The 16,040-nt window shown below is 36.7% G+C and overlaps 1 protein-coding gene across 4 annotated transcripts in view; it reads right to left on the minus strand.

The window, feature by feature from the left end:
• Positions 1-6,043: 6,043 nt before the first annotated feature.
• LOC138706149 (YLP motif-containing protein 1-like) overlaps positions 6,044-16,040 on the minus strand; it is a 186,413-nt gene continuing 176,416 nt past the window's right edge. For 3 of the 4 annotated variants that reach the window (XM_069835260.1, XM_069835341.1, XM_069835177.1), the window contains 2 exons: positions 11,402-11,520; positions 6,044-6,597 (listed from right to left, as the gene is read on the minus strand). In XM_069835260.1, coding sequence (XP_069691361.1) covers positions 6,457-6,597; positions 11,402-11,520 — 260 coding nt within the window. In that variant the 3' untranslated portion in view covers positions 6,044-6,456. The remainder of the gene's footprint in view (positions 6,598-11,401; positions 11,521-16,040) is intronic. The other variant, XR_011333954.1, reaches the window with a different exon arrangement.

The raw sequence follows: 16,040 nt of genomic DNA on the forward strand, positions 1-16,040 counted from the left end.
GAACTGTCCTTATGTTTCTTCAGTACTGACGTTTGCTTTACTAAGCTGTACCTACAGCTTGCAGCTATCCTGTGTACCGCAGAGTCAGACCTCTGCAGGTACACAAGGTGAATTTACAACCCTTGCCCTGTTGCCGGTGTGTCGAACAACTGCTCCCTTTGCACTGCTCTAGTTATTACTTTATGACCGATAAAAATTTTTTCTCATATAGCCTATATGAGATGAGCGAAGGGAAAATACAGTGCTGTGCAGTTACCACATGACTCATGCATACAAACAACCTCTCATTCCAGCTGGCACGCCAAGCTGTGCTCGCCCAGTAGCTTCATGGACTCTGCTGTTGTAACATGTAGGAGAGACTCGTCCAATTTGGCAGTATTTTGTATTTTGACACAGTTTGTAGTTACATATTCTGAAATTAAATACTCCTCTATTATGGAATGTGTTTAAACATTAAATCCCAACAAACCTTTGAAAGAAAATTCTACATACCTAAATTACTTTAACACACTAATAAATAACAAATGACATGTTTCCAGATTTGGTGCTTCATCAGGATTATTTGGAAATAGTACAGGGATAATTTGGCAATAGGGTTAAAAATAATTTTTTCAAAATAAAACAGTGGTACAAGGTTTATGAGACTTAATTTACGGGGACAAGAAATCACTAAAATCATAAACACAAAACAAAAGCAAGAAAAAAAATTGAATGGATTTTTCAGACCAATCTTATTAATTATACTGAAGGGTTGTCTTCTAATTTCTGTTGCCGATAGCCCAAACCCAAGTTCTTGCATTTTGATTACATATGTCACCAGTTTTTGCTCTTCCTCAACGGTTAAAGCTAGGGGTCTTCCTTTCTTGGGAATGACAACGTCATCGGGTCCTGAGGATGCATACAGAAACCTCTTTAAGTAGTTAAAGGGCACATTGTACTTCTTAGAAGCCTTATAAGTCTATCATCCATGTTTCAAAACAATCCCAACCGCAGCCTTCAAATCATCTTTGAAATAATTTTCAGAATAATGTCCTCATTGCGTTGGCATATCTGCAACACACCACACACAGTGCTGCATTGAAGACTGTAAAAATCCCTCATACGTCCCTACTCTTTTAAATTTTACCATCGAGTACACATTCTTGTTCAAAAAGGGCAGCAATATATCACTATAAAGGAAAATGGCTAATTCACACGACCCTGGAGAAGACATTTTTTGCTAAGAAGAACATAAAACGAGCTAAGGCCTGATGAGTTAACAGAAGATATTAATTATATATATGGCTTACCTTATAATATGGAATCTCATCTTTTGATATGTAATGCACAAACAAATGTAGGTAATAAACTACACTTTTCTTCCGTCTTTGTATACACACGTCCACACAAGCACCACGTCAACAAGAAGTATTCAACACTTCTTTCTATTAGTAACAATATGTGCCACTATAATGGAAAGTACACTCAGATGTTGCAATCTATGATCGTGCCATTGAACTTCTCAAAACTCTGGAGGAAATTTGACAATAGAAGAAATACAAGAATATTGCCAAATTTGCCGAGTTTCCCCTATTCGGTTGAACAGCATGTGTTTACAATAAACTCTCGAGTATATTTCTGAGGGTAGATTAACCGCAGTGGCTATCTTATGCAATAAACATTTTTGGTCTACTGCACATAACAAGCGTCTTCCCTCTGAAATAGTAGACAATGATAGAGTAATGATCTGGAACCTATCTATCGTTTGTGGTCCTGGTTTGTGGGTAGATTTTATATTTCAACTAGTGGCTTGTGCAGCAAATGCTGCTGCAAACTAAGTTCGTTAGACGTTCAAATAACAATTTTTCAGATTTATTTTCAATGAAGAATACTTGTCTTTTTGATAGTTATTTGCTTCCATAATAATGAAACATACTCCCTCTGAATGGATTTTTTTAGGCCAAATACTTTTTCTTGAACCTATCCAACTTCAGTTTTTGAGTTTCAACGCGAAAATGCAAATATTAATGTCAGGACGATAGCAGTAGCTATTTCAGGTCATTGAGGATTGTAGGCAAAAGTTAAAAAAAACGTCAGGTTTGCTAAGGTTCGTATAGCTGCTGCATGTAGAACTTGAAATGTAGAGCGTAAAATCATTTTATCCTACTAAGAGATCTTGTTGAAATGATCTGGAGACTACAAAATTTTCTAGGCCTCTTATTTTATCAGTAAATAATACCTTTTGATCTTTCCTTAGGAACTGTAATTTTTGCGCTCTCTCGAGCCAATACTGAAGACAATTACAAATATCAATATCTACACTACACCGCCATTAAGTATATGAAAAAGACCCAACCCCACTGGGTTAATAAGTATAAAAATATTTGATTTTTAATAGCAATATTATTATCTACGTAAGTTTTGTAGTTACATATAGCAGCCACTCAGTAAATTATAGAAATGAAGATCTAAATTAAGATATTCTCTACATTTACTTACATAACCTCAAAACGTTTCACTTTCATGTCATCAATATAGCATCAATATTATGTACAATTAATGAAAAATAGATGCATCATGATATTAACTATAATAATATTTCATTTATAATGGTAATAATGTCATCAAACCACCTCAAGTTTCGTAGATTTGAATATCCAATACACAGCTGTACTCAGAAAATTATACACTGCAGAATCAGTTTTTAATAACAAATTGAATTGAGCTCTAAATATGTCGGCAATCCTGAAGGTCATGGCCTTCGTGTAATAGCCTATTGTTTATTGTAGTGTATGTTTTGTTCTGAAATTCAATCAAGTCGGCCGTGATGCAATAAAATTAGTTCTCAAAACTGACAAGAGATGGATTTTGGAAAATAGGAAAATTATGTAGGAAAATTGACATCTCACTGAAAACTACTACTTTTCCGAAAAACTTTGGGTTCCAAGCTTCAAAATGAGGGGCCATTTATTAAAATCTGTTCAGCTATTTTCCCGTAATTTCCAATACCAGTTCAAATTATATATATAGATTGAATGTAGGTGGTGAGTAATTACACAGAATATACTTCGACACGATTTCAGTAGTGTAACATTCATCATATAAATTAAAATAATATGTCCCTTGCACATTTGTATTTTAATGATTAACTCATTCAAATTTCTTCCCAAACATCCACATCACCTCAGTAGCAGATTATCACAGTTGTTTTTACTCCCAATTACTGCAAATAATTGGATTCTACTTTTGCTGAACAAAAAAACTGGAGATGTCAAAGACACTTCAGCATAAAATTTGCAAATTTTCTGATACCTAGTGGGCATGATTTATGTAGCACATACGGGTGAATCCAGAAATGCATATAGTGTGTTAGTTGGGAGACCGGAGGGAAAAAGACCTTTGAGGAGGCTGAGATGTAGATGGGAAGATAATATTAAAATGGATTTGAGGGAGGTGGGATATGATTATAGAGACTGGATTAATCTTGCTCAGGATAGGGACTGATAGTGGGCTTATGTGAGGGTGGTAATGAACCTCCGGGTTCCTTAAAAGCCATAAATAAATGGGCATGATTTACAAATTAATGGCAAAACTTCGTACAATAAGATCATGCACAGTAGAAAAAAAAACTAAACGCAGACATGTTATTGAAGACAAACTGGATGAAACAGATACTTGTTTAGATGCACCTTTGCAAACAAAACTAATTTTCTTTGTAATGGCTGGGTACAACGAAAAAACTGTCTTCTAGCATCTCAATATCACTTCCATTCAGAAGTGCTGGATAACAATGGACAATGACTAAGACGACTTCTGTCCATTTCCTCCTGTTGATCACACAGTGTGCAATAGGCATCGGGCAAGATACCGATCCGATGCAGGTGCTTCACCAAAACTCAAAATTGAGGCCATACAAAACAACCGTGGTTCAGCGTCTTCCGGCAGTAGATGCAGAAGCAAGATTACACTATTGTACAAGGCTCCAAAGTCGTACCGTAAAGTGGGGATATTTCGGACGCAGGGGTAACATCGGACGGTAATTCAATTTATCATATTTTATGTTGGTAACACCAGTTCTTAGCATCTTTTCCGCGCTTTTTACTATGTTTCTGCACATTTTTAAAGACCCATTGGTGAACTGGTGTTACCAACATAAAATATGATAAATTGAATTACCGTCTGATGTTACCCCTGCGTCCGAAATATCCCCACTTTACGGTACATGATCTGTTTTACTGTGACGAAGTGTGCTTTGTCTTAGAGGGTACTATGTTAATAGCCGAAACAATATAGACATAACCTGCATGAGGTTCCCTCACATGACACTGAAAATTGGGGTACAGTGTGCAATGTATAAAATTATTAGACCAGTATTTTTCGAGAATGCCGTAAATTCTGAACAATGTGAACAGCATCATGAACTGAAAAACTTATGCTTATTTTATGCAGACTAATGCAACCGTGCATGCTGTAAATATCTGAATGAATGAATGAAATCAAGATAGTGATCGATGATTGTGTTATTAGTCTAGGATTGTGCCTGACATCCACATGCCATTAATCTTTGCATTCTCTATTTATGGGGGGCATTGAAAAAGAGTGTATGTCAATAATCACATAAGCTAAATTATTTGAAAGACAATATTCGTATAGAAAGGACCAACATCACAGAACAAGTCGACCTGGTTGGCGAGTTGGTATAGCGCTGGCCTTCTATGCCCAAGGTTGTGGGTTCGATCCCGGGCCAAGTCGATGGCATTTAAATGTGCTTAAATGCGACAGGCTCATGTCAGCAGATTTACTGGCATGTAAAAGAACTCCTGCGGGACAAAATTCCGGCACATCCGGCGACGCTGATATAACCTCTGCAGTTGCGAGCGTCGTTAAATAAAACATAACATTAACATCACAGAACAAGAACTTCGCCGAGTTGCTACCAACAATTTTAAACAATATGAGGCATGCATCTTAGCACAGGGACAGCATTTTGAGATTCTACTTACCCTGGGCTCTTCGCCACCTTCATCTTCATTCTTCCTGCTTAAATCCATAATCATGTCATATCATAAGGGCTAACAGAATCCGACTTAATGCATGTTCCAATCTCACAATAAGATTCTTCATTGTAAGTACCACAAAAATAGGCAAAGGTGAAAATGGCATGTCAACATGCATGGCATTAGACTACCAGTTTTACAGATGTAACAACAAATGTTGGATCGGTGTCTGGTAGAGTTCCCGGGTAGCTCAGCTGGTAGAGCATTGGTACGTTAAACCAAAGGTCCTGGGTTCGATACCTGGCCCCGGAACAATTTTTCCCTCGAAATTATTCAAATCAACTTGACAGGGAGTTATACCTGAAAGCTTGATTTGCATAATACACGTCACTGTTCGTTAACAGAAAACACAATTTAAATCACACAGAGTTTGTGTGCACTCAACGTTGGTTGCTTGACGGTTGTCAGCCCACTTTGAGGTCTGTGGATATAGAGGGAAAAATTGGATCGGTGTCTGGTAGAGTTCCTGGGTAGCTCAGTTGGTAGAGCATTGGTATGTTAAACCAAAGTTCCCGGGTTCGATACCTGGCCCCGGAGCAAGTTTTCCTCGAAATTATTCAAATCAACTTTACAGGGAGTTATACCTGAAAGCTTGATTTGCATAATACACGTCACTGTTCGTTAACAGAAAACCACAATCACAGAGTTAGTGTGAACTCAACGTTGGTTGCTTGACTGTTGTCAGCCCACTTTGAGGTCTTTATAGAGGGAAAAATTGGATCGGTGTCTGGTAGAGTTCCCGGGTAGCTCAGTTGGTAGAGCGTTGGTACGTTAAACCAAAGGTCCCGGGTTCGACACCTGGCCCCGGAACAATTTTTCCTTCGAAATCATTCAAATGTTGGGGTGTTCCTGTAAAAGTTGGCAGTTGCAATTACGTGACACTTGACATTTTCCTGTATCTGTCTTCAACTTCTCACTTCCAACACGCAGACTGTAATTTCTGCAGACTTCTGTCTATTTTTTAAAGTTCTTTCTGCAATATCTAAGAAGTTCTATAATAAAACAAGTTATATAATAAAGAATTACATTTATTTTACTTCCATACAGACTCTATCTACTGTGCAGAGCAGAACAAGAGTAACATCCATGTCTTAAAACAAAGATTTAGAAATGTTACGACATTGCTTTTGTACTCATGTTCTAACTGAAATCGTCAATTTTTCCATAATAAAATTTCACTATTGAAAATAATTTCCATGGATGTAGCTCTTCATCCACGAGTACAAACAAGAGAGAAAAAAAAAAGATACATCTGATCACGATTTTAAAATTCTGCCTATAATAAATCTGTACAAAGAAATAATGACAATTATCTTTCTAACACGATTTCACACCAAAGAACGTGGTGATACCAAATGGCACACGCCTATGCTTTTACATTTCTGCACTTATATGTAGAGCAGCGCTCTGTTGTTCCCTTTTAAATGTATTTTGTTTGCGTCAGAGCGCTTTCTCCAAATGTGGGATCAGTCATGCGCGACCAATCTGTCTGGCCAACAACAAATCCTATTGCCCGCATCTTTTCCTGCTCCCTTCGCTCTTCCAGATCAGCCCAACGGACCTAAAAAGAAATAATAATAATAATAATAATAATAATAATAATAATAATAATAATATACGAGGGGGATCCAGGAAATAACGACCGTTCGCGCATAACCGCCGCGCAGCTGACTCCCCTTCCTTGTTCGAAAGTCAACTGGCTTCCTTAACATGTGTTCTCATAATGTTGTGAGTACTGGTTGCAACAAGTCGCCATTGTGCATTTTGTGTTACTTCAAAATGAACGACGTGATTGATAATCCCGCCGACTGCGAGGTGAAGAGTGTGATTCGATTTTTGAATGCCCGACATTTGATACCTGCAGAAATTTACCGGCAATTGAAAGAAGTGTATGGTGATACTGTAATGAATGAAAGAAATGTGAGAAAATGGTGCGAAATGTTCAACAATGGGCGAACAAATGTCCACGATGAAACTCGACCCGGACGCCCATCACTCATCACAGAAGACCTGAAGACTAAAGTAAACGACAGAATCTTGCAAGACAGGCGCACATCACTCGACGAATTGCATTTTGCCTTTCCTGACATTTCTCGTTCTTTGCTTGGTGAAATTGTGTCGCAACATCTTGGATACCACAAAATCTGTGCCCGCCCGCACACTGCTGCTTCAACTCGAGAATTGCTGGATCAATTCAGTTGGGAAATCTTTGATCATCCGCCCTATAGTCCAGAACTTGCTCCTAGCGATTTTCACCTTTTCACTAAGCTGAAAGACTTTCTGGGTGGTAAGTGTTTTGGAAGTGATGAAGAGTTCAAGAAGACAGTGAACATCTGGCTTAATGAACTGGCGGCAAAGGAGTATAACACGGGAATTCTAAAGCTAGTGAACAGATACAACAAATGTTTAAATGTAGGTGGTGATTATGTAGAGAAGTAAAGGAAGCTTCAGTTATGTAACAGACTCTTTTTTTTTCTTCAAATAAATATATATTTTTTTAATTATTACAACAAAACGGTCGTTATTTCCTGGATCCCCCTCGTACATAGGCCAAGTAGAAACGATCGGGACGAAATTCAAATACAAACTGCTGAGCCATTTATACCGGAACCCACACTTTCTGAAGTCCAAATTGCGATAGAAAATCTGAAAAAGTACAAGTCTCCAGGTATTGATCAAATTCCAGCAGAATTAATACAAGAGGGTGGGAGCGTATTATCTAGCGAAATTTATAAGCTTGTACTTGCAATTTGAGAAAAGGAAATTGTACCAGAACAATGAAAGGAGTCCATAATCGTACCTATTTTTAAGAAGGGGGACAAGACTAACTGTAGTAACTTTCGAGGAATATCACTTTTGTTGACGTCGTACAAAATTTTGTCCAATATTCTTTTGAGAAGATTAACTCCATATGTAGATGAAATTATTGGGGATCATCAGTGTGGTTTCAGGCGTAATAGATCGACTATTGATCAGATTTTTTGTATTCGACAGATATTGGAGAAAAAATGGGAGTATAAGGGTACAGTGCATCAGTTATTTATAGATTTCAAAAAGGCGTATGACTCGGTTATGAGAGAAGTTTTAAATAACATTCTTATTGAATTTGGTATTCCCAAGAAACTAGTTCGATTAATTAAAATGTGTCTTAGTGAAATGTACAGCAGAGTCCGTATAGGCCATTTTCTATCTGATGCTTTTCCAATTCACTGCGGGCTAAAGCAGGGAGATGCACTATCACCTTTAATTTTTAACTTCGCTCTAGAATATGCCATTAGGAAAGTTCAGGATAACAGGCAGGGTTTGGAATTGAATGGGTTAGATCAGCTTCTTGTCTATGCGGATGACGTGAATATGTTAGGAGAAAATCCACAAACGATTAGGGAAAACGCGGAAATTCTACTTGAAGCAAGTAAAGAGATAGGGTTGGAAGTAAATCCCGAAAAGATTAAGTATATGATTATGTCTCGTGATCAGAATATTGTACGAAATGGAACTATAAAATTTGGGTATTTATCCTTCGAAGAGGTGGAAAAATTCAAATATCTTGGAGCAACAGTAACAAATATAAATGACACTCGGGAGGAAATTAAACGCAGAATAAATATGGGAAATGCCTATTATTATTCGGTTGAGAAGCTTTTGTCATCCAGTCTGCTGTCAAAAAATCTGAAAGTTAGAATTTATAAAACGGTTATATTACCGGTTGCTCTGTATGGCTGTGAAACTTGGACTCTCACTTTGAGAGAGGAACAGAGATTGAGGCTTTTTGAGAATAAGGTTCTTAGGAAAATATTTGGGGCTAAGAGGGATGAAGTTATAGGAGAATGAAGAAAGTTACACAACGCAGAGCTGCACGCATTGTATCCTTCACCTGACAAAATTAGGAACATTAAAACCAGGCATTTGAGATGGGCAGGGCATGTAGCACGTATGGGCGAATCCAGAAATGCATATAGAGTGTTAGTTGGGAGGCCAGAGGGGAAAAGACCTTTGGGGAGGCCGAGACGTAGATGGGAAGATAATATTAAAATGGATTTGAGGGAGGTGGGATATGATGGTAGGGACTGGATTAATCTTGCTCAGGACAGGGACCAATGGTGGGCTTATGTGAGGGCGGCAATGAACCTCCGGGTTCCTTAAAAGCCAGTAAGTAATAATAATAATAATAATAATAATAATAATAATAATAATAATAGCATCAATAATACATTTCACTAGGATTTTACTCAAGCTGCTGGTATATGATCAAATTTTCCTCAAAATGAATGCTTCACAAGACTTTTCAAGACTTGCCAATACTGTCTTTGACAGCCCCGGTTTCTTCAACCTTTGTTAAATTATAACAGTGTGTTATTCCATTTTAACCGTAAACTTAACAGTTGAAGCATTTCTTCAACTACTGTTAGTAGTAACAGGCTGTTAAAACCTATGTTAATTTAACTGCCCAATTTCAGGCAGTTAAATCATTTAACTCTCTGTTAGCATAGAAGTATCCAATATGGCTGGTGCGTTAGATGCTGAACTTATATATCTGCATTATTTAGAAAATGATATCCATGAATACATAAACAGAGGGGTTGATTTCTGTGATTTGACAGACCAGAAGTTCATACAAAGGTGTTGGCTATTTTCTGCCAAGCCTCACTTTTCACTTTCAACTTACTCGTAGATCCATTTATTTGTTCATTCTCATTAATTGGTTTATACTGCGAAATAATTTCCAGCAGAAGGTTTCTTTCGAACGAAGAGAAATTAGTACCACGATTTCTATTTGTTCCAGTGTTTTCCATTTCATAACAGCAATACCAATATGGCAATACGCTGCTCCACGCTATTGTGATACAAACGAGGAAAGAAGCAGAAATCAAACCTGAGAGAATAGAAAGACTTCTATCCTCTCTGAATCAAACAATGGAAACAAGCGAGAATCGCAATTGTCAGAGTTCAGAAAACAGAAATGAGCCTATACTTGGTTATAGGTTATGGTTAAACTCTAGAATCTCTGGTTCTAACAGAGAGTTAACAAACAGAATGTTAAAATGTGAAATGTAAAGTTGAAGAAACGCAATATTTTTAACAGCAATTCAAACTTTTAACTTCCAGTTAATTAACGCTATGTTAGGTGCATTTTAACAAAGGTTAAAGAAACCGGGCCATTGTCTTCAAAGTAAGTTTTAATTGATCAGAAGCCTGGCAAGTCTTTGAGGGAATTGACCAATGAGATTCGGAAACATTATGACGCCAAGAACCACAAAAAACATGGCGTCCTGGCTGAGAGAAATTGTTTGCTGGTTATTTCAATTACATGAAATAAATCCATGCCTGTATGCCGTGGGTTCTGTCACATACCACAATAAAATGATGGAAAATAATGAGTTTCAGGCAAATTACAAGGCAGATATCTCAAGTTAAGTACCAATATATGTATTTTTTTTAATGAAGAAGATTCTAACCTATAACCCTGCTGTGGTGTCCACATTTTACATTCAATTGGAATGATTAATGTTGGCTGTTAGCGGTTCGTGACATAAATTGCAATGAATAAATAATAAATTTAGCTTCCCTTATGAAAAGGCTGCCAGATTTGACAAAGAGTATTACATATAATTTGGAAACACACCTAAAAAGTAAAATGATTTACATTTGAAATGGTTAGGGAATCGAATATACAAAACGTCAGAAAAATTTACACCTAAGTAGCGTTTGTGCTCATTTACAGTTAAGAAAGGGGGGGGGATATTATTAGATAGGTTAGAATGATATGAATGCCATATACTGCGAGAAAAATAATAGTACGGATTTGTTGGCATTGATATCTAAACCAATCAACAGCCATCGGTTAAGATAACTTGAAATTTCCATTATTGCTCCCATACAAGTGATTTCTCAATATCTGAACCGATCCTATGAGGACACTAATGGCTATTTCCGTCACAATGCTGTGTGTTAGCCCCAGGTTTTTACATTTGTTGGCAAAGAAGGAGGGTATGGTATCTTTTATTGTTTTCTTCAATTTTCTTACTTTGTTGTATAGATTTCTAGCACTGTTGTTATAAAAATAAAATCTTAGAGATTCTGCATCTCGTGCCAAAATATAATAATAAAATATCCTTCTGTTATTATATGATGACCAATTATTTCTTGACACCTCTAGTCAGACACGGTGTAATGTAATATATGATAGGTAGGCCTATATAGGTTACAATGAACTTGAAGCACATGTTTTAAAATCTTCTGAAATCTTTAGCAATATGAAACAGTTCGACAAATTTTCTTGTATTGTATTGAATCGGAAGAAAAATTTGATCATATACAAGGAAGCTTTAGACAGTTGTCATGAAGCACCAAAAAGACTAATGTACCGTCTTTTTGCCAGGGGTTGCCTTTCTCCTTTCATAGTCGTCAGTGATCTGTAACCAGTCCTCTAAGGTCTGTGGTTTGTCCTCCGTCTTCCGTTTCTTCGCCAAGCCATCCAGGCGATCTGTAATTCAGAAGACATCACATGCTGATAATCACAGCTCACATGTTTTGTCCCCAGCCCAAACATCGTTTACTCTACATAAAGAAACTTATTTCTGTCTACAAATATTAAAACGTGAACACGCATATACCCATTTTGCTAATGCTGAATTCACTTTACATCATATCGAGTGTATCACATTGTTACAAGCAGTTCAACTGAGATCTTCTACAGGGTGAGCTAATTTTTATGAGAAGGGATAGACAACCCAAAATGATATTCCAGCAGGTTACATGATTGTGTAACTACAATTTCAACTTAGTTTATCGATTATGAAACAGAAACGCTCGGTGATGAGACTGATATAAAAAGAGAAAGCAATGGTGACTTATCGAGGAATAAAGCTTTAGATTGAGCGTTTCCTACTGCTGATGATATACAGAAACCATAATGTTTCGAAGGTTGAATGTACGAGGCGTGTTCTTAAAGTAAGTTCCAAAAGGGTGTAGTAAGTAAACGGGAAGATATTTACAAACCATTTTTGTTGCATTGTATTCCCCACACTTCAATTACTTCTCAACATAATCTCCGCCATTATTGAGGCATTTATCGAGTCGTGGCTCAAGTCTTTCTATCCCCTCACTGTACAATTCGTCCACCTGTGATGCAAACCACTCCCGCACTGCTGTTTTCGCTTCATCGTCGCCATCAAAACATTGACCACTGAGGAACTTCTTGAGGTGCAGAAAAAGATGAAAGTCACTCGAAGCCAAATCCGGGCTGTAGGGGGGATGGTTAATTTGTTCCCAGCCAAATTTCGAGATGAGATTTTGGGTGTCACGAGCTGTGTGTGGCCATCTCCTGACCATTCCATCACTAATGGCATCATCACCATACACCTCACAAAGTTGACGATGAATGTCAGCTGGTTTGATGTTTCTTGCATTCCAGAAACGGATAACAGACCGCATCTCACACTCAGCGGGGTGCTCGATCACTTTAAACATTTCAACTGATCACAACTAACCACACACACGGACTGGAGCTCTGAAACTGCATGCACAGCTTGCCTGAGGACTGAAGGAGAAAACACGCATGCGCAAAATAACGACTGCAGCGATGCAAAGGGTATAATTGAAAACGGAACTTACTTTAAGAACACGCCTCATATCTTCATCATCAGGCAAAAAGAGGTGGAAAGAAAGACCCTTTTAAAGGGGAAAAAAGCAATTATGGCTTATTAAAAAGAAGTTTAGACTGACTTTTTTCTGTAGATGAAATACAGAAAACAGAACATTTCAATCGTTAGATATTTAAATTAGTAGAAGAGGAGGAAATGGAATTGTACCTGGGGTCATTGTAACTGGTTCAATCTGCTTGACAGAGATACAAGAGAACTTAGATCTGTTTCTTAACACGACAAGACAGACAAGTGAAAAGGAAACGTGTGACAAATACAAGAATTTCTGTTTCTGAAACTGGAAGACGAATGACCAGAAACTAGTCACAAATAGCACGTAAATTACAAGTCTGAGTACAATTTTGCTCCTTAAAGAAATCTGCTTATAAAATCAATTATGATTAACAACTGAAGTCGAGAAACTGGCTAGAAACGTAGTAAATTGATTCTAGTTCTGAAGAAGAGGAAGGAGTACTAGTTTGAAGGAATAATAGTTAATATGTAAGAAAAATGATCATTATATATAAATTTATTGTGAATGTATAACGATTCCCTGCAATTGCAGGCTGTCAACAACAGACTGACCAGATACAAAACCACAGAAGTTAGACAATAGATTTTATGCTCGACCATGCCGAAATGTAGTAATTATACACCTGGTAGTAGCCCTTTAATGCACCTCATTAAAGTACACCTATTCATTATAATTCAGTTGTTCAGCCAATGAAAAATCACCTTTGTACAGTTATAAATCCACCAGTATCGATTATTCTCGGTTGTGCAATCGAAAGACAATTAGCGAAAAGTCACGGAGGCTGGAAATCCAATACTGTCGCAGAAGGTTATGTTCTGTTACTGTAATAATTAGCGTTAATTGTAAATAATATTCAAATAAATTCAATTTGTCATCTCGTTTTTCAATTCTAAATCAATTTCCAGGTTATATCAAGACTAATGTTCTCTAGGTTATATCAAGGTCAATGATATTCGTGCCTCGGAAAAAATCAATACTTTCGCGTCTGCGCACATCTCACAATTCAGGTCAGTTCTGTTCGTCACTACACAACCATAACATGAAAACTTATGAATAATTTCAAGTTAGAAATATGGTCGAGCATAAAAAGTCGTATGAAACTTGCCTATAATGGTAATTAAGACGCTCATATGAAAATTATGAAACTCGTTTGCACTCGTTTCATAAATAAACATACTCGCGTCTTAATTACTATCATTATAGGCTCGTTGCATAACGTACTATTAAAATATTTTTAAATAGAAGTTAGAGAAGTTAAATAAAATATTACAGAATTCATTAAATTTATGTAAGGAATATAGCTACGAATCCAATCAGAGATTTCAGTTAATAGCAACGAAAATGCTACAAATTTTATCCATCTTAAAAGTCCTACTGCAACAACAACAAATAGCAATTTATTTCTCTCTCTCCTAGAAACATACATTGGAAATATCTCTGCATGGCTTTAGTATCCAATATACAATGCAATAAAATTATTAATTTTGCATGAAATATAAATTCGTCTGATACTTCAGAGTAGAATACAAGCATCAGAAATGAAATACCGTATATGACAAGACCAGCAGGTTATTCTTGAACAGATTACAAAATTCATACAGAGAGTAGACGAACAAAAAAGTAGCCTGTCTCCAGTATTGTGATATTTTTACCACTTGAAATGCCATCCAACTGCCAGACAACAATGCCACTAATATCATACTGAGTAAACGAACAGCTGCAATAATCGACACCTTCTGTTAGAATTTCTCTGCATCAGCCAAGTCAAATGTTTCTGTCTGCATTGTGCAAAACGATGTATTCAATCGAGAAAGAATGGCAATTGTGGAGACGTATGAGAGTCATGGTTTGATTATGGAAACCTGAGAAAATTTTTGGGACAAGTTTCCTGGTAGAGGCCAGGTGGCAAAGACGCCAGACAGACAATGGTCGTCAGCACTCGCTGAAATGGGTTACGGGTAAGAAGTGCACGGCGACATCTGAGTAAGAGACGCTAGCCCGAAAGTGGAGTGTTCTGATGACCACTCGGTTAAAAAATTGCGCACTACAGGTTCTGTGCATATTGCCCCAAAGCGAAGAAGACTGTTCAGTTCACACACCGAACGTTACTGACAAGATTTGTCAAAGGATTATTTCTACTGAACTATTGGATGGATTTTGTTCATATTCAGTATCTACGAGGCAATTTATCAGGGAATGATGTACATGAAATATAATAATTTTAGTACTAGTCTGTCTGTGTACAGCGATTTCTACTAAACTATTGGACGGGTTTTGTTCATATTCAGTATCTACTAGTCAATTTATCGGGGAATGATGTACATGAAATATAATAATTTTAGTACTAGTCTGTCTGTGTACAGCGATTTCTACTAAACTATTGGACGGATTTTGTTCATATTCAGTATCTAGGAGTCAATTTATCAGGGAATAAAGTACATGAAATATAATAATTTTACTACTAGTCTGTCTGTGTACAGCGATTTCTACTAAACTATTAGACGGAATTTGTTCATATTCAGTATCTACTAGTCAATTTATCGGGGAATGATGTACATGAAATATAATAATTTTAGTACTAGTCTGTCTGTGTACAGCGATTTCTACTAAGCTATTGGACAGATTTTATTCATATTCAGTATCTACAAGTCAATTTATCAGGGAATGATGTACATGAAATATAATAATTTTAGTACTAGTCTGTCTGTGTACAGTGATTTCTACTAAACTATTGGATGGATTTTGTTCATATTCAGTATCTATGAGTCAATTTATCAGGGAATGATGTACATGAAATATAATTATTTTAGCACTAGTTTGTCTGTGTACAGCGATTTCTACTAAACTATTGGACGGATTTTGTTCATGTTCAGTATCTACGGGTCAATTTATCAGGGAATGATGAACATGAAATATAATAATTTTAGCACTAGTTTGTCTGTGTACACCGATTTCTACTAAACTATTGGACGGATTTTGTTCATATTCAGCGATTTCTACTACACTATTGGATGGATTTTGTTCATATTCAGTATCTACAAGTCAATTTATCAGGGAATGATGTACATGAAATATAATAATTTTAGTACTAGTCTGTCTGTGTACAGCGATTTCTACTAAACTATTGGACAGATTTTGTTCATATTCAGTACCTACGAGTCAATTTATCAGGGAATGATGTACATGAAATATAATAATTTTAGTACTAGTCTGTCTGTGTACAGCGATTTCTACTAAACTATTGGGCGGATTTTATTCATATTCAGTATCTACAAGTCAATTTATCAGGGAATGATGTACATGAAATATAATAATATTAGTACTAGC

Source organism: Periplaneta americana, chromosome 1 (assembly GCF_040183065.1).
Source record: "Periplaneta americana isolate PAMFEO1 chromosome 1, P.americana_PAMFEO1_priV1, whole genome shotgun sequence".
Lineage (NCBI taxonomy): Eukaryota > Metazoa > Arthropoda > Insecta > Blattodea > Blattidae > Periplaneta > Periplaneta americana.